The following is a 23532-nucleotide window of genomic DNA, read 5'->3' on the forward strand; positions in this document are numbered from 1 at the left end:
ATTATGAGTATATATGGCAAATGTCGTGATTTTTTATTTCGTAATATCCTTATTAATTAAAAACAAATCACATTTTCCTGCAAGAACTACTAGTTAAATGCGTTAGAAATAAAATCACAGACAAATATTGAATCCGTTTTGTTTTTATTTTTATTTCGTTTTAATATAACTTTAAATTCCGGTAGATGCAGTATACGAGGTGAGTACAAAAAGAAGGACACGAAAATGGTTATTCCATTTTATTTAAACATCAGAGGTATTTGAGGTTACGAAACATTTTTTGTTATTTTGGTTATTGTTGGGACTTTTTCGAAAAAAAAAAAAAAAAATAAATAATCGACAAGTGAAACTGAAATTTTGGATACAATCAAATCAAGTATAAAGAAAAATTAAAATTGAAATTTCATTTTAAATAAAAGTTTTTTTAAAAATAAATTTGATAATTAGTTAAAATCAATATTATGGCAAGACCGAGTATTTTCCCTATCGAGCATCGATATACGAGGGTATTAAGATAAGTTACCAACCGATTTAAAAAAAAAATTAAATTAAACGAAACATTTTTATTTCGATACTAAGTTGTACCGTATGTTACCTAAACAAATCTTTGTATTTGATAAAAAAATGTTGTAATTGTCGCACCGAGCCCAAGGTGCTAGCCTTAGTACCGAGACACATAATTTTTTGATTAATATTTAATTTTTCGTCGCATTTAACCGAATGAAATATATGAACCAAACCCGGATCGACACTTCTGACTATTTTCAAATCGGATTTGACGGCTTTATCGTAAAAATCGACGTCTTCGCTCCCCCATCCCGATATACTCAAATCGAAGCCCCCCAATTTTATATAATCGCTTTTGTATATAGCGACGATTCCAAAACCGAACGGTCGCCAAAAACCGTGCTCATCATCAATCGGACCTGAAAGACATTAAAGACATTTTTTGTTGAAAGAAAATTTTCGACGATATAAAACTCACTATTTTTGGGGCACGTCCACATCGATTCGTTATAATATTCGTCGAGTAAATGGGGATCGTACAAACTATAAACAATCGGGAAATATACTTTGGAATTTCGAACGGGGTTTTTCCGTATTCGTTCGAGACTGTCTTCGTCGAATGCCATATCAACATCGATGAATAACATCAAATCGTCGTCTCGTAGTTCGTTTACGCCCAATTGCAACGCCCTACCTCTCGAAAAATCCTCGTCTTCGGAACTTAATATTTTTATTATTCTATAGGGATATTTTTGTTTTAAATCGTTGATTAATTGTAGACTTCTTCGGTAGTCTCGTGGGGTTTGTTCGTTTCGGTAAAGTGCCACATATAAATTGGTGGATTGTTGGTTTTTTAAGCAAATTCGTTCGTACGAATCGAGAAATCGTTCGAATATCGTGTGACGGCCGCTTAACGGCAATACGAAATTAATGTAACGTTCGTCGGGTGCGTAATAATTTATTAGGGGTTGTAGTTTTTCGTTGATTTTCGAAAATATTTGATTTACGATTTTTTTATGGACCGGCAACGAATCTAATTCGATTAATTCCTGATCGGATCGTTCTTGATCTATTTCACGAACGAACGTACCTAAAAAATGAAAATAAAACCGCGATAATAATATACGAGGGCTAAAAAACGACAAAATGTATTATTAAAAACTTTTTCGCTAATAAATATAGTGAAACCGGTCCTGTTAGATAGTTTGGCGGATGCGCCGGATTCTGCGTTTTTTGTGATCTGTTTACATTATGTTGTAATTGTTTTTATTTTATATAGAGACAATATCTAAGAAGGGTTTTTTGTTTTTTCGTGACAAATTAGAGATTTTCGTGAAATCGGGGATTCTAGCATGAATAATAATGTATACAAAACGAATCTTTAGTAGCCGATAAGTCAATGTAGTTACATAAATTAAGAAAAATCTAAATATTGGTTGGAAAATCTTAAAAATAAATAAACTTAAAAAACTCAAAAATTTGGTAGAAAATCTTAAAAATTATGTTGGAATTATTCAAAAACTATGTAGAAAAATTTGGAAATTAGCTATAAAACTCGAATATTAGCTAGAAAAACTGAAAAATTGGTTAGAAATCTTAGAAATTTGCTGGAAAATCGAAAACTATCTGCAAAAACTCTGAAAATTAGCTGGAAAAATTAAAAAATCAGCTAAAAATTCCAAAAACTGACTGAAAAACTCAAAAGTTAGCTATAAAAACTAAAAAATTAGTTAGAAACATTCAAAAACTAGCTATAAAAATAAAAAATTTGCTAGAAATTCTGAAAAGTTAGCTAGAAAAATTGAGAAATTGACTAGAAACTTTCGCAATTAGCTAAAAAATCAAAAATTAGCTGAAAAATCAAAAATTAGCTGTAAAAACTATAAAACTTAGCTAAAAAATTGGACAATTCGTCAAAAATTTTAAAATCTGACCGCAAAACTCGAAAATTAAGATGGAAAAACTCAAAAATTATCTATAAAGTCTCAAAAATTAGCTATACAATCTCAAAAAGTAACTAGAAAACTCAAAAATTAGACATAAAACTTGAAAACTTAGCTAGAAAAACTCAAAAAATAATAAAATCTCAAAAATTATATGTAAAGTTGCCCAAAGAAACTGAGAAATTATATAGAAATTTCAAAAACTAGCTGGAAAAACTCAAAAATTAGCTGTAAAAATTTAACAATTAACTAAAAAAAAATGAAAAATTGGCTATAAAAAAACCCAAAAATTAGCTAGAAAAATGAAAAATTGGCTATAAAAAATCTCAAAAATTAGTTAGAAAATTCAAAAAAATAGCTATAAAAACTAAAAATAGTTAGAAAAACTTGAAAATTAGCTGTAAAAATTAAAAAATTAACTAAAAAAATGAAAAATTGGCTATAAAAAAACTCAAAAATTTGCTAGAAAATTCAAAAATTAGCTAGAAAAACTAAAAATAGTTAGAAAAACTTAAAAATTAGCTGTAAAAACTCAAAAATTAACTAGAGAAATGAAAAATTGGTTTTAAAAAAACTCAAAAAGTAGCTAGAAAACTCAAAAATTAGCTGTAAAAATTAAAAAATTAACTAAAAAAATGAAAAATTTGCTATAAAAAAACTCAAAAATTTGCTAGAAAATTCAAAAATTAGCTAGAAAAACTAAAAATAGTTAGAAAAACTTGAAAATTAGCTGTAAAAACTCAAAAATTAACTAGAAAAATGAAAAATTGGTTTTAAAAAAACTCAAAAAGTAGCTAGAAAACTCAAAAATTAGCTGTAAAAATTAAAAAATTAACTAAAAAAATGAAAAATTTGCTATAAAAAAACTCAAAAATTTGCTAGAAAATTCAAAAATTAGCTAGAAAAACTAAAAATAGTTAGAAAAACTTGAAAATTAGCTGTAAAAACTCAAAAATTAACTAGAAAAATGAAAAATTGGTTTTAAAAAAACTCAAAAAGTAGCTAGAAAACTCAAAAATTAGCTGTAAAAATTAAAAAATTAACTAAAAAAATGAAAAATTTGCTATAAAAAAACTCAAAAATTTGCTAGAAAATTCAAAAATTAGCTAGAAAAACTAAAAATAGTTAGAAAAACTTGAAAATTAGCTGTAAAAACTCAAAAATTAACTAGAGAAATGAAAAATTGGTTTTAAAAAAACTCAAAAAGTAGCTAGAAAACTCAAAAATTAGCTGTAAAAATTAAAAAATTAACTAAAAAAATGAAAAATTTGCTATAAAAAAACTCAAAAATTTGCTAGAAAATTCAAAAATTAGCTAGAAAAACTAAAAATAGTTAGAAAAACTTGAAAATTAGCTGTAAAAACTCAAAAATTAACTAGAAAAATGAAAAATTGGTTTTAAAAAAACTCAAAAAGTAGCTAGAAAACTCAAAAATTAGCTGTAAAAATTAAAAAATTAACTAAAAAAATGAAAAATTGGCTATAAAAAAACTCAAAAATTTGCTAGAAAATTCAAAAATTAGCTAGAAAAACTAAAAATAGTTAGGAAAACTTGAAAATTAGCTGTAAGAACTTAAATATTAAATAGAAAAACTAAAAATTGTTAGAAAAACTTGAAAATTAGATAGAAAATCTGAAAACTTAGCCATAAAAACTCAAAAAGTAGCTATAAAACCACAGAATTAGACAGAAAAACTCGAAAAGCAGCTATAAAATTACAAAACTAAAAAATTCAATAGAAAATCTGAAAAGTTAGTTAGGAAAACCGAGAAATTAAATAGAAATTTCAAAAATTAGCTGGAAAAATTTAAAAATTAGATAGTAAATCAAAAATTATAATAGAAAATCTGAAAAGTTAGCTAGGAAAACCGAGGAATTAGCTAAAAATTTCAAAAGCTAGCTGGAAAAACTGAAAATGTAGCTAGAAAAACTAAAAAATTAGCTAGAAATTTCTAAAACTAGCTACAAAAACTGCAAAACTAGCTGGAAAATCTCAAAAATTAGCTAAAAAATTCAAAAAGTAGTTAGAAAACTCAAAAATTAACTAGAAAAATCTCAGAACGTAGTAAGGAAAACTAAATTTAATGTCATAGTGAAACCAATCGGCATATTTAAATAAATTAGTGTATTAAATATTAGTTAATAGTTCAGTGATAAGTTTTAATGAATAATAAAAACATTTTACGTAATTAAGATATATACGCGGCGTGTACAAATTAATTCCGTCAGTTTTGTGATTAAATAAATAAATAAATAAAAAAAAAAAAAGATGAAACGCGCGAAACACACGTACGGGGTGCGGATAAATACCTACCTGAAAAAGTTAATTGAACGTAAGCGTGGCGTCGCACTTCGACCGTCATTTTATGGCCTCTATATTTCCTATATACCAATAACAAATCCAAAATTAAATCTACACCAAAAACGGGATCCAATCTCCAATAACCGTATAAAATTTCTTTGAAATCAATCACTCTACCCCTTTGTTTCGAATACGAATTTATCAGTTCCATTATCTACAACATATTTTGATCGGAAAAAGAAAATAACTACTACTACGAGGGACGAAAAAAATGTTATTCGATACGGAGTGTTATACGAAAAAATAAGTAAGGAAACGTAAGGGACGTTATAAGTTGGACGAAACGTTGTCGATTACGAGGGTGAGGAAATAATATTACAAAATGGAGGAGGCGTAAAACGGGAGATTTACCTCTCTAACGACATCATTTAAACCTTCTTTTAAGGAGGATCCGATCCTTTTTCGAGGATTCGAATCTCGGTGAGTATATAAAGTTTTCGAAATTAATTCCCATTCTAAAATATCGTCTAAACTTTTGGGGGTGTATCTGTTTAAACCGGCCGGTATACCTAAAAGAAATCATACAAATCTATTTCGAAAAGATCTATTCGTTTGTCCCGTATATTTATAAAATTTCCGTTTCGCCGGGTTGTAAACAATTGAAATTGTATGAATTTTGTCGTTTTTGTACGTACCCAATATGCCGGTATCGCCGAGGTATCCGCCGGATCCTTTTTTATCGGTAAACAGCGGTAAGTTCGGAGCTAGTTCGGCGGAATTTACGCGTTCCGCGCGATAACCCAACTCCCGCATCGATGCCGCTATGTCTCGATGCAACGAAATACTTTCTTGTTGGTATTTTTGTATTTTCAATCCCTAATAATGAAAATAAACATTCGATAAAAACTAATTTGTAAAAAAACAGGTAATCGCCATTTTGTAAATTTACCTCTCGACTTCATACACATAAATTACGTCGCACGTTATAGTGTGACGTCACGTTAGGAAGGAGATGGGATTATAAAAACGTGACAAGGACGGCGGTGGGGGGTTGAAATTCGTGTGACGTAATATGTTTCCATTTGTTTCCGGTTTCGATTTATTTGGATGAGTCGCGAAGATTTTTTGACATTTTCTACATTTTTAAAAAATATTATTTTAGTTAAAAATTTTCGATACTGATGGATGACGAAACGGTAAATCGAGATAAATGAGATTAATAAATATGTTTTTCAAGTAAAAATTGTATGAAGATTGAAAATTTCCGATTCGAAACGTGGAATATCTCAAAAGTTAACTGTAAAAACTCAAAAATTATACGGAAAAACTCGAAAAGTAGCTGGAAAAGTCAAAAATTAGATAGAAAATCTCAAAAGTTTGCCGTAAAAATTAAGAAATTATCTAGAAATTTCAAAAATTTCCTAGAAAAACTAAAAAAATTCTAAAATTAGTTATAAAAACTCAAAAAGTAGCTAGAAAACATAAATATTTAGGTAGAAAAACTAAGAAATTAGCTAAAAATATCACAAACTAGCTGCAAAAACTCAAGATATAACTAGAAAAACTAAGAAAATAGTTAAAAAAATTCAAAACGTAGTTAGAAAGCTCAAAAAACGGATAGAAAATCTCAAAAGTTAGCTAGAAAGAACTAAGAAATTATATTGAAATTTCAAAATTTAGCTAATAAAAATCAAAAAGTATTTAGAAAAACTCGAAAATTAGCTGTAAAAGTCAAAAAGTAGCTAGAAAACTCAAAAAATAGATAGAAAATGCTGAAAACTAGGAAATTAGCTAGAAATTTCAAAAACTAACCGGAAAAACTCGAAAATTAGCTGACAAAACTCAAAAAATAGCCAGAAAACTCAAAATTTAGATATAAAATGTCCAAAACTAAGAAATTATCTAGAAATTTCAGAAACTAGTTGGAGAAACTCAAAATTTAGCTGAAAAAACTCAAATAGTAGTTGGAAAAACTCAAAAATTAACTGTAAAAACTCAAAAAATTGATAGATCTCAAAAATTAGCCAAAAAAACGAAGAAATTATATAGAAATTCCAAAATTTAGCTAATAAAACTCAAAAAGTATTTAGAAAAACTCGAAAATTAGCTGTAAAAGTCAAAAAGTAGCTAAAAAACTCAAAAAATAGATAGAAAATGCTGAAAACTAGGAAATTAGGTAGGTAGAAATTTTAAAAACTAGCTGGAAAAACTCAAAAAGCAGTTGGAAAAACTCAAAAATTAGTTGGAAAAACTCGAAAATTAGCCGACAAAACTCAAAAAAGATAGAAAATCTCAAAAGTTAGCTAGAAAAACTAAACAATAATCTAGAAATTTCAAAAATTTCCTAGAAAAACTAAAAAAATAGTTCAAAAAACTCGAAAATTAACTGTAAAAACTCAAAAAGTAGATAGAAAATGTCCAAAACTAAGAAATTATCTAGAAATTTCAAAAACTAGTTGGAGAAACTCAAAATTTAGCTGAAAAAACTCAAATAGTAGTTGGAAAAACTCAAAAACTAGCTCTAAAAACTCAAAAAACAGCCAGAAAACTCAAAATTTAGATATAAAATATCCAAAACTAAGAAATTATCTAGAAATTTCAAAAACTAGTTGGAGAAACTCAAAATTTAGCTGAAAAAACTCAAATAGTAGTTGGAAAAACTCAAAAATTAACTGTAAAAACTCAAAAAATTGATAGATCTCAAAAATTAGCCAAAAAAACGAAGAAATTATATAGAAATTCCAAAATTTAGCTAATAAAAATCAAAAAGTATTTAGAAAAACTCGAAAATTAGCTGTAAAAGTCAAAAAGTAGCTAGAAAACTCAAAAAATAGATAGAAAATGCTGAAAACTAGGAAATTAGCTAGAAATTTCAAAAACTAACCGGAAAAACTCGAAAATTAGCTGACAAAACTCAAAAAACAGCCAGAAAACTCAAAATTTAGATATAAAATATCCAAAACTAAGAAATTATCTAGAAATTTCAAAAACTAGTTGGAGAAACTCAAAATTTAGCTGAAAAAACTCAAATAGTAGTTGGAAAAACTCAAAAATTAACTGTAAAAACTCAAAAAATTGATAGATCTCAAAAATTAGCCAAAAAAACGAAGAAATTATATAGAAATTCCAAAATTTAGCTAATAAAACTCAAAAAGTATTTAGAAAAACTCGAAAATTAGCTGTAAAAGTCAAAAAGTAGCTAGAAAACTCAAAAAATAGATAGAAAATGCTGAAAACTAGGAAATTAGGTAGGTAGAAATTTCAAAAACTAGCTGGAAAAACTCAAAAAGCAGTTAGAAAAACTCAAAAATTAGCTGGAAAAACTCGAAAATTAGCCGACAAAACTCAATAAATAGCCAGAAAACTCAAAATTTAGATATAAAATGTCCAAAACTAAGAAATTATCTAGAAATTTCAGAAACTAGTTGGAGAAACTCAAAATTTAGCTGAAAAAACTCAAATAGTAGTTGGAAAAACTCAAAAATTAGCTGTAAAAACTCAAAAAATTGATAGATCTCAGAAATTAGCTAAAAAAACTAAGAAATTATAAAGAAATTTCAAAATTTAGTTAATAAAACTCAAAAAGTGGTTAGAAAAACTCGAAAATTAGCTGTAAAAGTCTAAAAGTAGCTAGAAAACTCAAAAAATAGATAGAAAATGCTGAAAACTAGGAAATTAGGTAGAAATTTCAAAAGCTAGCTGGAAAAACTCAAAAAGCAGTTAGAAAAACTGAAAAATTAGCTGGAAAAACTGAAAAATTAGCTGACAAAACTCAAAAAAGATAGAAAATCTCAAAAGTTAGCTAGAAAAACTAAAAAATAATCTAGAAATTTCAAAAATTTCCTAGAAAAAATAGTTAGAAAAACTCGAAAATTAACTGTAAAAACTCAAAAAGTAGATAGAAAATGTCAAAAACTACGAAATTAGCTAGAAATTTCAAAAACTAGCTGGAAAAACTCAAAAATTAGCTAAACAAAACTCAAAAAGCAGTTGGAAAAACTCAAAAACTAGCTCTAAAAACTCAAAAAACAGCCAGAAAACTCAAAATTTAGATATAAAATATCCAAAACTAAGAAATTATCTAGAAATTTCAAAAACTAGTTGGAGAAACTCAAAATTTAGCTGAAAAAATTCAAATAGTAGTTAGATAAACTCCAAAATTAGCTAGAAAACTCAAAAAATTGATAGAAGATCTCAAAAGTTAGCTAAAAAACTTAGAAATTATAAAGAAATTTCAAAATTTAGCTAATAAACTCAAAAAGTATTTAGAAAAACTCGAAAATCAGCCGTAAAAACTAAAAAAATATGTAGAAAACTCAAAAAATAGATAGAAAATGCTAAAAACTAGGAAATTAGCTAGAAAATTTCAAAAAATAGCTGGAAAAACTCAAAAAGCAGTTAGAAAAAATTAAAAACTAGCTGGAAAATCTCAAAAGTTAGCTAGAAAAACTAAAAAATAATCTAGAAATTTCAAAAATTTCCTAGAAAAACTAAAAAAATAGTTAGAAAAACTCGAAAATTAACTGTAAAAACTCAAAAAGTAGATAGAAAATGTCCAAAACTAAGAAATTATCTAGAAATTTCAAAAACTAGTTGGAGAAACTCAAAATTTAGCTGAAAAAACTCAAATAGTAGTTAGATAAACTCCAAAATTAGCTAGAAAACTCAAAAAATTGATAGAAGATCTCAAAAGTTAGCTAAAAAACTTAGAAATTATAAAGAAATTTCAAAATTTAGCTAATAAACTCAAAAAGTATTTAGAAAAACTCGAAAATCAGCCGTAAAAACTAAAAAAATATGTAGAAAACTCAAAAAATAGATAGAAAATGCTAAAAACTAGGAAATTAGCTAGAAAATTTCAAAAAATAGCTGGAAAAACTCAAAAAGCAGTTAGAAAAAATTAAAAACTAGCTGGAAAATCTCAAAAGTTAGCTAGAAAAACTAAAAAAATAGTTAGAAAAACTCGAAAATTAACTGTAAAAACTCAAAAAGTAGATAGAAAATGTCCAAAACTAAGAAATTATCTAGAAATTTCAAAAACTAGTTGGAGAAACTCAAAATTTAGCTGAAAAAACTCAAATAGTAGTTAGATAAACTCCAAAATTAGCTAGAAAACTCAAAAAATTGATAGAAGATCTCAAAAGTTAGCTAAAAAACTTAGAAATTATAAAGAAATTTCAAAATTTAGCTAATAAACTCAAAAAGTATTTAGAAAAACTCGAAAATCAGCCGTAAAAACTAAAAAAATATGTAGAAAACTCAAAAAATAGATAGAAAATGCTAAAAACTAGGAAATTAGCTAGAAAATTTCAAAAAATAGCTGGAAAAACTCAAAAAGCAGTTAGAAAAAATTAAAAACTAGCTGGAAAATCTCAAAAGTTAGCTAGAAAAACTAAAAAAATAGTTAGAAAAACTCGAAAATTAACTGTAAAAACTCAAAAAGTAGATAGAAAATGTCAAAAACTCCAAAATTAGCTAGAAATTTCAAAAACTAGATGGAAAAACTCAAAAATTAGCTGACAAAACACAAAAGTGTGTCTGTGCGTGAATTGCCGTATAGTTTACTTAATGAGTGGGAAGATCGAGTTTCACCACCATCGAATAAAAGCAAAATTCAACGGGATAGATCATATTAACTCTTTTCGTACTTTTCTCTATTTAAAAGTTGAATTTTTTTATGATCTTCAACTATTTTTACCCTTTAAGAAGCCCCGCTGCTCAACCCTTTTCATCATTTCATTTTTTCCATTCCAAAGTCCAATTTCCCCGGACTATTTAGCACAAAAATACATTTAACGCTGATTTCTTTTCTTCAGTTTATTTTTTTGTTGGTTTTTCACCATTAATCGGTAAAAAAATTCAATTTTGTCGGTATTTACATTAATTGTTTATGTTTTACGTAATGTTTTTATATTGCAAATCGATAATTCCTATTAAATTTTATTGTTAATTTCATCGCCTGTGTTATTGTCGACGTGTTTTTCACTAAGTAATTTATTATCAATATTGACGCAATTTCTTTTTAATTTTCCTTCGATCGCGCTGCGTCCTCCTCGAATTTAATATCTTTTTATGTTAATTCACACGTAAGCGAAACAAAAATTGAAATATCCTTGAAGAAAAAATGCATCTGTATATTTACCTACTTAATAAATTTGAGCCTTGATCTTTGAAACCACCGAGTCGTTATGAAAAAAAAAAAAAATAAAAATTTCAATTTAGATAAAAATTACACGCAGTTGTCTCATTATCTTATTTATTCAATTCATTTATTAGATATCCTGCAATAGAAGACATTATACGCTATATAAAAATCAACCCTACCCTATATCGATAAGTATTTGTTACGCTTAGGGGGTGAAAACTACCATTTATAACAAAAAATAAATAAAATTATTAATAAAAACATTTAACGAGTAAAAAAATACTTTTAAAGCTCGAATCAACATTTTTTAATATTGTATCTATAATGTTTCGACACTGTTTGATGTATTTCATCCCTTATAAACCACCCCCGGTTAATATAAAATTACAAAAAAAAATAATTCGAAAATGGTATGTCATACGTTAGGTTACGATTTGTAAGGTTATTTTAACAGTTACAAGAAATATAAAAAAAGAAAAATGTTTGTTAAAAAACGAACTAACTTTTTGTTCCTAATCAATTTTTATGTATATCCTATAGTTTTTTAGAAATTTCGATAAAAAGAAATTTTTAAAAATTTCGAAAATGATTTTTCGACTTTAAACATAATTTTTTACGTAATTATGCATCATAAATCGTTCAAAATTCCAGACATTATTATTAGTACGTAAATATATTGAAAAATTACTGGATTTTAATTTTATTTTAATTTGGGTACTGTTGCTAAGGGTGGAATTGAGGTTATTTTTTACAAATAAAAATATAAATCGATTTTATTTCGGCTATAACTTTCTTATTTTTTATGCTAGAAAGTTCTAGTATCTCTCATTTTGAAGCTTTTCAAAAGTACTTTGAAAAAGATTATATACAATTACTTCGAAAAGTTGACCGTTTTTTCGTTACTCGATGTTGAATTTTAAAAAATTTCCGTTCGATAAAAATATTCAAATTTCAATAAATCATAACTCGGTTTGTATTACGCCTAAAGCAAATTTTAAAAAAACCAATCTCTTCGTTTTGTTATATACTTCGTTTTTGTTTCCCGCACTTTTTTTCAAAAAATCAAAAGTATTCGAGTTATTCGTAAAAAAATCGATTAAAAACGCGGTTTTTTTCAATCGCGCATAACTAAAAAACTAATGATTTTTTCAAAAAAATTCTAAGTACATTTTTTACTTAAAATTTAGTCCTCTATCTATTTTCAACATAAAAATTTTCACCCCCTAATTGGGGTGGAACTCACCCCTAGAACAAAATCACACTTAGGCGCAGGGTAAATTCAACTTTTTTAAGGTATTCCCTACATCCCTACGAAGTTTCATTAAATTCTACGCAGGTTCATGGAAATAGGTGAAAATCGAAAATACGATTATTTTATTAATGTACCAATTTATAAATATCAATATAAAATAGTTTTTTTTTTTGGAAATTAAAGCCGCGAGCGATGATTTCAAGTGCCGGAAATCTTCGTCTTCAATATTATATAAGAAGTAATTAGTTTTCCGCCATTGTCGAGATTCAGGTGTCAGTCGGCGTTATGCTACAGCCACGTAAACATGTCCGCCATAGATTACGGTGTTGTAACCAATGAAATTTTTTTTGTCACGCCCGGGAATAGCGTAGACATAATTTAATTAACCGTTCGGCAATTGTATAAATCGAAAAAACGATTTTTAGTAGACTGCGAAGTGAAAGATCGGTACATCAAACGTTCGTAAATATTTACCTAAAAGTTTTAATGTTAAACAAACGTCCGAATTTAGTTTCTCACTGGGTGGTAGATAATAAATTTCGGCATACTTTTCTAGTGAACACTTTATATATTTTTAATTTAGTTTACACTAAGAAAAAAGTTGTAAACAGACATCGATTTCTGAGCAGTTTTTTTTTGGAAAATATTTACCCTTCGACAATTTAGATCAATAAATACCATTTTAATGAATATTTTTTTCGAAATAAATGAAATAAAACACCCTTTTACATAAATCCGTTACTTACCTTTACATAATTATGTAATCGGTACATATACCGGGGTTGTTTTATCGGATGTAAAGTTATAGCTCTATGGACTTCTTTTTGTTTCAGATCCCCCGTAAACGCCGCCTCGCCGCTTTGGTTATGATAAAGTATAACTTGCATCTACAAATAAATAAAAAAAAAATCTATTCCGGCTGTTGAATTACGAGATTGCGCGCCTAGAGGGCGTCCTAGACGTCGGATATCTCAAATTTCTCGTTAAATTTGAAAAAAAAATTGGACCGAACGCTATAATTTGTTAAAAAAGGCTGATGGATCGTCGATTAAACATCTGGACGATTGTCGAGGTTGTAACCACCGATACAAAAACGATTAGAAACATTTTACACGAGGTATAACACATTTGACTCTGACCAAAATATTTTGCGTGACTCGTTATTTAATAACCAGACCTCGTATATAATTGTAATAAAATAAGACGAGGGGACTGATAGTTATTTGCATTATTTGATTCAATTACACAATGGGAAATATTTTAAAGGGACTCTTGTTGGGATGACAATTTGAATTGAATTAGTGCCAATGATAATTTTAGATAATTGCATTCAATATTATAACCGCGACTTTATTGCAATTGAATACGTAAAAATTGTCTATACGATAAATGAATTTGGACAGATGCGTACGAAGAATCTCGATAATATATTTATCTACAATCAAAATTAAACATTTAAAAACCAATATAAATACGTAAATTTACATAATTAGCTGTAAAAGTAAAAAAGTAGCCAGAAATCTCAAGATTTAGCTAAAAAAACTAAGAAATTATTTAGGAATTTCAAAATTTAGCTAATAAAACTCAAAAAGTAGTTAGAAAAACTCGAAAATTAACTGTAAAAATCAAAAAGTAGCAAGAAAATTCGAAAAATAGATAGAAAATCTCAAAATTTAGCTGAAAAAACCAAGAAATTATTTAGGAATTTCAAAATTTAGCTAATAAAACTCAAAAAGTAGTCAGAAAAACTCGAAAATTAGCTGTAAAAGTCAAAAAGTAGCAGAAAACTCGAAAAATAGATAGAAAATCTCAAAATTTAGCTGAAAAAACCAAGAAATTATTTAGGAATTTCAAAATTTAGCTAATAAAACTCAAAAAGTAGTCAGAAAAACTCGAAAATTAGCTGTAAAAGTCAAAAAGTAGCAGAAAACTCGAAAAATAGATAGAAAATCTCAAAATTTAGCTGAAAAAACCAAGAAATTATTTAGGAATTTCAAAATTTAGCTAATAAAGCTCAAAAAGTAGTTAGAAAAACTCGAAAATTAGCTGTAAAAGTCAAAAAGTAGCAAGAAAATTCGAAAAATAGATAGAAAATCTCAAAATTTAGCTGAAAAAACCAAGAAATTATTTAGGAATTTCAAAATTTAACTAATAAAGCTCAAAAAGTAGTTAGAAAAACTCGAAAATTAGCTGTAAAAGTCCAAAAGTAGCAAGAAAATTCGAAAAATAGATAGAAAATCTCAAAATTTAGCTGAAAAAACCAAGAAATTATTTAGGAATTTCAAAATTTAGCTAATAAAACTCAAAAAGTAGTTAGAAAAACTCGAAAATTAGCTGTAAAAGTCAAAAAGTAGCAAGAAAATTCGAAAAATAGATAGAAAATCTCAAAATTTAGCTGAAAAAACCAAGAAATTATTTAGGAATTTCAAAATTTAGCTAATAAAACTCAAAAAGTAGTTAGAAAAACTCGAAAATTAGCTGTAAAAGTCAAAAAGTAGCAAGAAAATTCGAAAAATAGATAGAAAATCTCAAAATTTAGCTGAAAAAACCAAGAAATTATTTAGGAATTTCAAAATTTAGCTAATAAAACTCAAAAAGTAGTTAGAAAAACTCGAAAATTAGCTGTAAAAGTCAAAAAGAAGCAAGAAAACTCGAAAAATAGAAAGAAAATCACAAAATGTAGCTAAAAAAACTAAGAAATTATCTAGAAATTTCAAAAAATAGTTGGAAAAACTCAAAATTTAGCTGTAAAAGTCAAAAAGTAGCTAGAAAACGATAGATAAATTTTGACAGATGCGTACGAAGAAACTCGAAAATATATTTATCTACAACCAAAATTAAACATTTAAAAATCAATATAAATACGTAAATTTACATAATACATATAACAACACTTAATAAATCGTATGATTTATACAAAGATGTCGCCTGCCATTGTCAAATCCATATGACGTTTACGAAGTACCAACTTTTAAAATACTATATGTCAAATTTCATGACATTTTGATTAGTTAGAAGAAAATGGCAGCCATACGTAGTCCTACATACACCCATGATTTCGAAGGTTCTGGTTACTTCAGAAAACATAAAAAAAGTCCACAAATCGGTTATATCTTATTGTAAATCGAAATAATTGAGGTTGCAAAGACATTAGAATATAGTGTGTTCATAATTACGCATAAGAAAGCTTTTTTTTTTCAAAATTATTGTTAGTTACTCACAATCAATAAAAAACGAAGCGTTGACGATTCTGAGCAGTGTTTGGGCGTGTTTACACGTGATAAATCAAATTTTTTCCGTCGATATGTAACAATGACATAATCACTTGAGTCCGGAATCAAAACGAGTGGCCTGCAGCTGATAAATCACGTCCGAAACTTAGACGTGTATATTTTTTTTCCTTGTTCATTATTCAGAGAAAAATAGCAGAGCGCAAAAAGGATGTTTATCTATTTTTTTTTTTAATTATTTCAATCCAAATAAATCTTCGGAATGTTTATAGTAACACTCAGTAGCGTCTCGCTTTTTTCTTTTTCATTATATTCTCAAAGTTGTGGCTTTCAAAATCATACTTCTAGTTTTTGAATCGTTGATGATAATTCATACTGAACACACTGTTTACACTAGACGGGAATTTTTACTACAGAATGAACTGTAACGACAAAAAGACCGAATCCTCAAAGAAAAAGCGATTTTAATTCAATAGACCCTAATTTTATTGTTAAATTCTAAAAAACCTCGTGTAGGACGGTAAAAAAACCGTCCAGTGTAGACACACTTTTATGAAAATATCAAAAAAACTCGAAAATACCATATCGAAGATAGAAAAAGCGATTTTAATTCAATAGACCCTAATTTTATTGTTAAATTCGAAAAAACCTCGTGTAGGACGGTAAAAAAACCGTCCAGTGTAGACACACTTTTATGAAAATATCAAAAAAACTCGAAAATACCATATCGAAGATAGAAAAAGCGATTTTAATTCAATAGACCCTAATTTTATTGTTAAATTCGAAAAAACCTCGTGTAGGACGGTAAAAAAACCGTCCAGTGTAGACACACTTTTATGAAAATATCAAAAAAACTCGAAAATACCATATCGAAGATAGAAAAAGCGATTTTAATTCAATAGACCCTAATTTTATTGTTAAATTCGAAAAAACCTCGTGTAGGACGGTAAAAAAACCGTCCAGTGTAGACACACTTTTATGAAAATATCAAAAAAACTCGAAAATACCATATCGAAGATAGAAAAAGCGATTTTAATTCAATAGACCCTAATTTTATTGTTAAATTCGAAAAAACCTCGTGTAGGACGGTAAAAAAACCGTCCAGTGTAGACACACTTTTATGAAAATATCAAAAAAACTCGAAAATACCATATCGAAGATAGAAAAAGCGATTTTAATTCAATAGACCCTAATTTTATTGTTAAATTCGAAAAAACCTCGTGTAGGACGGTAAAAAAACCGTCCAGTGTAGACACACTTTTATGAAAATATCAAAAAAAACCCAAAATTACCATATTGAAGATAGAAAAAGCGATTTTAATTCAATAGACCCTAATTTTGTTGTTAAATTCGAAAAAACCTCGTGTAGGACGGTAAAAAAACCGTCCAGTGTAGACACACTTTTATGAAAACATCAAAATATATCGATTCTAGTTAAATTTTTTACGTTGATACGTTCAAGTATACAGCAACGGTAATCGCTGATGTATTTATAAATAATTTAGCAGACGCTGTTTTTTTTTTTATTAAATTTTTTTCAGATGCAAGTTTGGAAATTGGAATTTAACGTAAGCCAGCGAACTAGGTTAAACGTTTCAGAATAAATAAACAATTCGATCGTTGGTTTTTACGACAATTAGTAATAAACAGTTAACGATCTATATTTAAAATTGTTGTAAATCAATGATTATTCAAACTCTATTCGATACAGCGTCTAATTTAAAAATCAATCATTCAAAAGAAAAAAACAGTACGTTCTATTTTTAAAACTTAATTTGGATTTAAATAAATAAAGAAAATGATAATTCCTAAGTACGGTCCTGTAGTTTTACTAATCAAGCGCACGTCTGTTCGCTCAAGTTTGGTGACTCTTTTGAACGATATTATATATTATAAAGCAAGAAAGAAGAAGTTCAGTTACGTATTTATCGTTAATTAAAAATATTATATTTTTGCATCGACTGCAATCGAGTTTCGACGATATTTCAAATTTACAGGTGCGTTCATCAGTAATGTAATACCTTCGTGTTTAATTACCCGGTTACGTTAGATAAAATTTAATATCTTCAAATTGTTATTTTGAAATTTATTTAACGCCCAAGGTTATTTTATGAATAATCTTGAATTTTTTTAATACCGGCGATGATTTAAATAATTTAATATTTTAAGACGATTACGAGGGTGGTTCCAAAAGTACCTCGTCCGAAAAATCAATTCAATAAATTCGATATTTTACATCTTCATTATTAACAAATCTGCCGTTTTTTTCATTAGAAGATAATCCGAGCGGACTAAATCTGGTGTATAAGTTAACAATTCTAATTTGTAATTCGATAATTTTGGTCATTGAAATAACGGATTTGTGAGCTGGTGAAATAACTACCAAATGTGGTAGTTTTTACATGATTTTTTCGCTAAAACGATCCAAAGTATTTGCCTACTTTGGTATTCATCGAAAAACATCGTCAAAACATCTTCAAGTCGCTGTTTTAGTTCCATTTCGAGCAAACGCGGCAACCATCTTGTCTTCTAAGTCGCGCACTTTCAAAAGACGTCCATCCAGTTCGTTTTTGATGATTTCTTTCAATATTTCCTGAGTTGTAATCTCATTTGGATGATCTGGAGTGTCGCTGGGGCTTGGAGAAGGACCTATGGGCTCAGAAATCATTGTTGGTATGGTCAAAATTTTTGTCATCACGTCTTTCGACAGTTTTCTTGCAAAGTGAACTCGACAGAGATGGATAGAGACGCCTGGTACGAAACATACATTGAAAAACCTCTCGTGTTTCACACCAAACAACTGGTCCAGCCAAATAGACTCGAAATTAGAGTAGAGAACAGACTTCTAACCGGATATGGCACCACGGATGATCTGGAGTGTCGCTGGGGCTTGGAGAAGGACCTATGGGCTCAGAAATCATTGTTGGTATGGTCAAAATTTTTGTCATCACGTCTTTCGACAGTTTTCTTGCAAAGTAAACTCGACAGAGATGGACAGAGACGCCTGGTACGAAACATACATTGAAAAACCTCGCGTGTTTCACACCAAACAACTGGTCCAGCCAAATAGACTCGAAATTAGAGTAGAGAACAGACTTCTAACCGGATATGGCACCACGGATGATCTGGAGTGTCGCTGGGGCTTGGAGAAGGACCAAACACCTGGGCAAACCTCACAACCTGTGTCTAACGACATCGAAGGATTCAAGACGGTTTCTCAAAGGACATCTGGCTTCCAGGTTTTGAAAAAATCAAAGATATTTCTTCGTTATTCTACCATACGGCGTCAAAAAGTCGTTTCGTTAAACTGATATCTCAGAACAAGGCTTTCCATCCACATCTCCCTGGATCTACCAACATTTAAACCAATTAGGAATCTAAGATTATGTGATTTATTCACAATTTGAGGTAGACCTAGCAGGTTTTTGTTGCCGATTCTCTCGAAGAAGTGTGAAAGACTCCAGAGGAACTCCAGAGATTGACGTACGGACGTTTTGTGATGTTTACACAGATCCAGATCTAGTTTTTCCGCAGATATGTGCAAGATCGTAAAGAATTGTTTCGGTATATTGTTTTTATCAATTAAATTTTCGTATATTTGAATGAACAAATTTGTTTGGTAACCTCGCGCGTTCCGTAGAACTCCGCATAATCAAAAACAAGTTATAATCGAATAAATTATTTATAATTATTGATAGAATAGTAAACAAACGTTAATTATTTTCACCGTTGTTTTATTTTTGTGATTATGAATATAAATGAAAGCGTTTTAATCGAATTTTCGTTATACAAAGTTTAGACGAGACCGAGACCCCCGTAACGAAACGATTTTTGCTCGAGTTCATAAAAGTTCATCTAAATTGTGTTTTTTTTAATAAAAAAAAAATGAGAATCGCGCGCTAAATTTACGCGTAATCAACCTCGAGGCTAAGATCAATCGTTTACGAAAAAAAAACTCCAATTTATCAAAAGAACTTCGCGTATTTATGCCTAGTTATTGTTATTAAAGTTTATTCGAAAATAAACGTCATTCTGAGATGAAAAAACTAAAGATTAATAGCGTGTAGTTTTTTTTTCTGTGCTATGTACTAATCCAACATCTTCACTTGTTTTTTTTTTACGTGTTCAACACCGACAACATTTGTAACGAAAATTTTTATTATTGGGCCCGATAAATAAACTTTTAACTGTAAAAAACCGAAAATTAATTCATCAGATTTTGGTAAAATCGAATCCAAAGCACGTCCTCGAAGTTTATTCGCCAGATTTAGCCCCATCGGATTATTTTCTTTCCTTGGATTCTCATTAAAAGGTACCAGGTACTTTTGGGATCATCCTCGTAACTTTTACGTTATTCAATGGGTGCCATAAGTTTTCAAAAAGCAAAAAGAAAGCGCGAAAAACGTTTGTGGATAGTTTAATTACTAGATACGTCGTACCCACCTATAAAAACATTGAATTTGTTCCGTCTCAGTGAACAATCGATTCGAAAATCGATTAAATTTTCGTTTTGTTTTTTTTTTTGAAATTATTCTTAATATTAAAAACATGCATGACGAAATTAGAAGTGTATTTGGGATTTAAAAATAAATTAAATATTACGAAAAATAAATCACCGTTACCAAATACAAATCTAAAGCATTCTACAACATTGAATTGAAGGTTAATTAATACATAACGGATGAATCAAATCAAAATTATAAACTATTCAATGAGATTTATAAGAAAATGAAATTTTTTCTACGCCGGTTCGTAACGCTTAAACAGTTTGTTTGTTATAGTGAAAAAACTTTAAAAAAAAAGTGTCATAAACTAACACAGTTGATTAGTGCAATTCGTCCACACCCCTTTGATTTTGACATGACAACTCACTAACTGATTTCAGTGATTCGATTTGTTTATTTTACTATTATTATTATTGTTAAAATAAAAAGTGAAATATGTATTTCTAAAGAAAATATAAACGTGAAAACATCAAATTTGTTATAAGAAAAATCAAAAGAAACCCATCTAAAAGAATATACGGTGAACAGATTTCTATGAACGCAAGGTTATTTTGACAGATGACATAAGGAACATGACATTTGTAAAAAGTTAGTTTTTCGTCGTATTTATATTTGGCTCGATTTAAAATTGTCGTTTTTTTTCTACAATAATAGTTTATGCATGAAATAGCACTTTTTTTCACGAATTGAAAAGAAAAATATTATTCTGCTTCCGCAATTAAATAAAAACGTTATATTCTTTTATATAGTTTTCTTTTTATTTTTCCTATAACAAATTTGATGTTTTGACGATTGTCTTTTCTACAGGAATACATATTTCAAATTAGTAATCTTCACTTTTCATTTTAACAATATTAATAATAGTAAAATAAACAAATCAAATCGTGTCAAAATCAAAGGCGTGGACGAATTGCACTAATCAACTGTGTTGGTTTATTAAAAATTAATGTTATGACATTTTTTCATTCTAACAAACAAACTATTCTTTAAAATAGTTTTCTTTTGAATTTTCCGGTAACAAATGATAATAATAGACAACCACAACAAATTAAAAGTTTACAGTGGACGATTTCTAGTTTACATAGATATCAGGCAATTTAAAAAACAGCTGATTAACGTCAAAATGGCGGCCGTGCGAATGCGAAAGAATCTAGACATATAATATAAGAAATAATTGATCGAAATTAAATAAAAAAAGTATCGAATATTCAAATCAACTTTTGTAGAATGCTTTTGAAAATTTAAAAGCTTACAATACGACCGTCACTCGCCTCATAGGACCACGTACAAGATATCCCAGCGAATTTTTTCACGCAACGTCCCAATTCGACATCCTCGTGTGTCGTATAAACTTCGCTAAGACATTCTTCCACAGATGGCGCTATCCTTTTGAGCGTTTCCCTGGATAGTATAACGCCCGGACCGCCCATGCAGAAATTTTCGTCGTCGTCGAGCGATAACAAACCTATTTCCTCGGTATTACCTCGACCGGTTTGGCCTACAACCAAAAATATATTCCGAATAATACTTTCGAAGGTTATTTAAAAGTTCTTACCTATAAACCAAGCCTTTCTACTATCTACAGACCTCAGTAATTCTTCTAAACGATCGGTCCTGATGTACACGTCATCGTCCGCCCTCAAAAACCACTCGTATTTATCTATATAATTATCGTACATATATTTGAGCATACGAAACGATTTTTTTTGCGGTGGATAACTATCGTCCACCCCGCGTAAAACTACCAACGGTACGTGTTCGCTGTACGAATTTTCCGAACTGAAAAACATCACTTTTCCCGGCACTTCTCTACCCCACGTGTCGTATACCGCCTTCGCGCGCGTATCCAGATATTTCGCCGCCGTCATAATACCCACGAACAGAAGACTTTTATTCGAGGCTCGACGATTTTCTTCGTTGATTAGACGGTGAGGAGCGAGACGTTTTTTCGATCTTACGGTACATTTTTCGTTTAACAATAACGACACCGATATTCCTATTAGGATACCTAGCGTGATCTTGAGGAGGCGGCTTCTCCGTGCCATCGTCAGTAGATATCGAATGCAAGAAAATCATTTTCGTGTCAACTTTCGCACATATTTATCCGTCGTTTATCTACGCGAGGTCAAGAAGATCGGCTATAAAAAACAAATAATCATTTTGTTATAATCAAACGTTACAAAAAATAAATAAATAAATTTGTAGCAATCTTAAATGAGACACTCCGTATAAATATTGTTCAGTATTTTAAGTTTTTATTTCCATTCCACCCCGTATATACCGATATATTATTTTACGTCGAAAATAATTAATTTAAAAAAGTTCATTTATTGACGGGCAGTGTATATTTCTTTTCGTTATTATCACAATATTCAAAACATCGAAAATTTATTTTTCTATGTTTCAGCTTTTTGACCAATCACCTTGAGTTTTTTTTTTTTAATTTTAATTTATTTCTACACGAGCCACGGACACGAAATACCATATAAGAATGTTATCTCAAAATAAATTACACCTATCAGAAGCAATTATCGAAAGTTTCGAGCACTTTATTGAATATAATTTGATAAAGATATTGACAATCGTAACAGATTATGTCAATTATACAGTATATCACGTGAAACAAAACGTCATTTATACAAGTGTCTTTAAATTATTGTTAATATATTGAAAAGTGTATAAACTATAACTAAAAACTCGTATCGTTGTATTTTTTTTATCTATATAACTATTTTTGACGGGATTTATTCGTATTTAGGGTAAATATTTAAGCCCGCGAAAAAACGGTCGGTACGACCCTGTTTGGGTAAAGTTGAAGCACGAAAAAAGTATTTCAAGTGGATGATCCCTTCTGATTTTAGCATTTGTCGACGAAAAGTAGGTAAAATTCCCCCAATGTGCCTTTCGGAACCACGTTCGAAATACACACGTGATTTTCAAAATGAATTTCGTTTACCACGAAATAAAAATTTTTCTAATTTTCAAACGATTAATATATAATTATACTATTACTAAAATTGACACTAACCAAATAAATATTCTAAACAAATAAATACACACACACTACTAGTACATATAAAACGTACGATAAATTCCTTGACCTTACGACAATTTTTTAGCACAAAACATTCACACAAGTACACTACGATGTCGGTGTATTATTATTCAAACACGTCGACGACTCGAATGCAGTTGTTGTTGGTTATCTCGATTTCGTTAGACTGAATGTAGTTTTGTATTTCGTGTATTTGTACTGCTGATATCTCTCGTTGTTCGTCGTCGTCTCTATAGACTATCCCAATACTCGTGCTGGTACCGGTACCGGTCTTATTTTCGATAGACGCCCAATAACTCCGAATAAGAACCGAACGAACCATTCTAAGTACAGTTAACGGTATTTAATTCTCGCCCAATCACGTTAGAATGGTCGAAATGGACATTATTTAAAACGAACGTTCCGTAAAACAGACAATAATTTATATTAATATTTAATAACAAATGATTATGGCTACTGGTAATCATTGTTGCGGTAGGATTACGTTGATAATAAATTTGGTCAACGGATGTTTACGTATTGGCTGAAATTGATATTTTGGAAATATTATTACTCTTCTAATAATCATTCGGGGTATCTTGTGATATTGAAATC

At 29.0% G+C, this 23532-nt stretch overlaps 1 protein-coding gene across 4 annotated transcripts; it reads right to left on the minus strand.

The window, feature by feature from the left end:
* Window positions 1-548: 548 nt before the first annotated feature.
* On the minus strand, window positions 549-23189 carry LOC130893457 (chondroitin sulfate synthase 1). 4 transcript variants are annotated; one of them, XM_057799618.1, is made up of 9 exons: window positions 22970-23189; window positions 21439-22021; window positions 21155-21381; window positions 12895-13035; window positions 5447-5627; window positions 5163-5320; window positions 4764-4965; window positions 986-1597; window positions 549-926 (listed from the first exon to the last, which is right to left on the minus strand). In XM_057799618.1, exons 2-9 carry the CDS (start codon window positions 21926-21928, stop codon window positions 592-594), a joined length of 2346 nt encoding a protein of 781 aa, XP_057655601.1. In that variant the 5' UTR covers window positions 21929-22021; window positions 22970-23189; the 3' UTR covers window positions 549-591. The 4 variants fall into 4 exon arrangements, with proteins under 4 accessions (XP_057655601.1, XP_057655600.1, XP_057655598.1 ...); XM_057799617.1 differs by having other exon boundaries at window positions 22912-23185; XM_057799615.1 differs by having other exon boundaries at window positions 21137-21381; window positions 22970-23182.
* Between the last annotated feature and the right edge of the window lie 343 nt (window positions 23190-23532).

Source organism: Diorhabda carinulata, chromosome 4 (genome assembly GCF_026250575.1).
Source record: "Diorhabda carinulata isolate Delta chromosome 4, icDioCari1.1, whole genome shotgun sequence".
Classification (NCBI taxonomy): Eukaryota; Metazoa; Arthropoda; class Insecta; order Coleoptera; family Chrysomelidae; genus Diorhabda; species Diorhabda carinulata.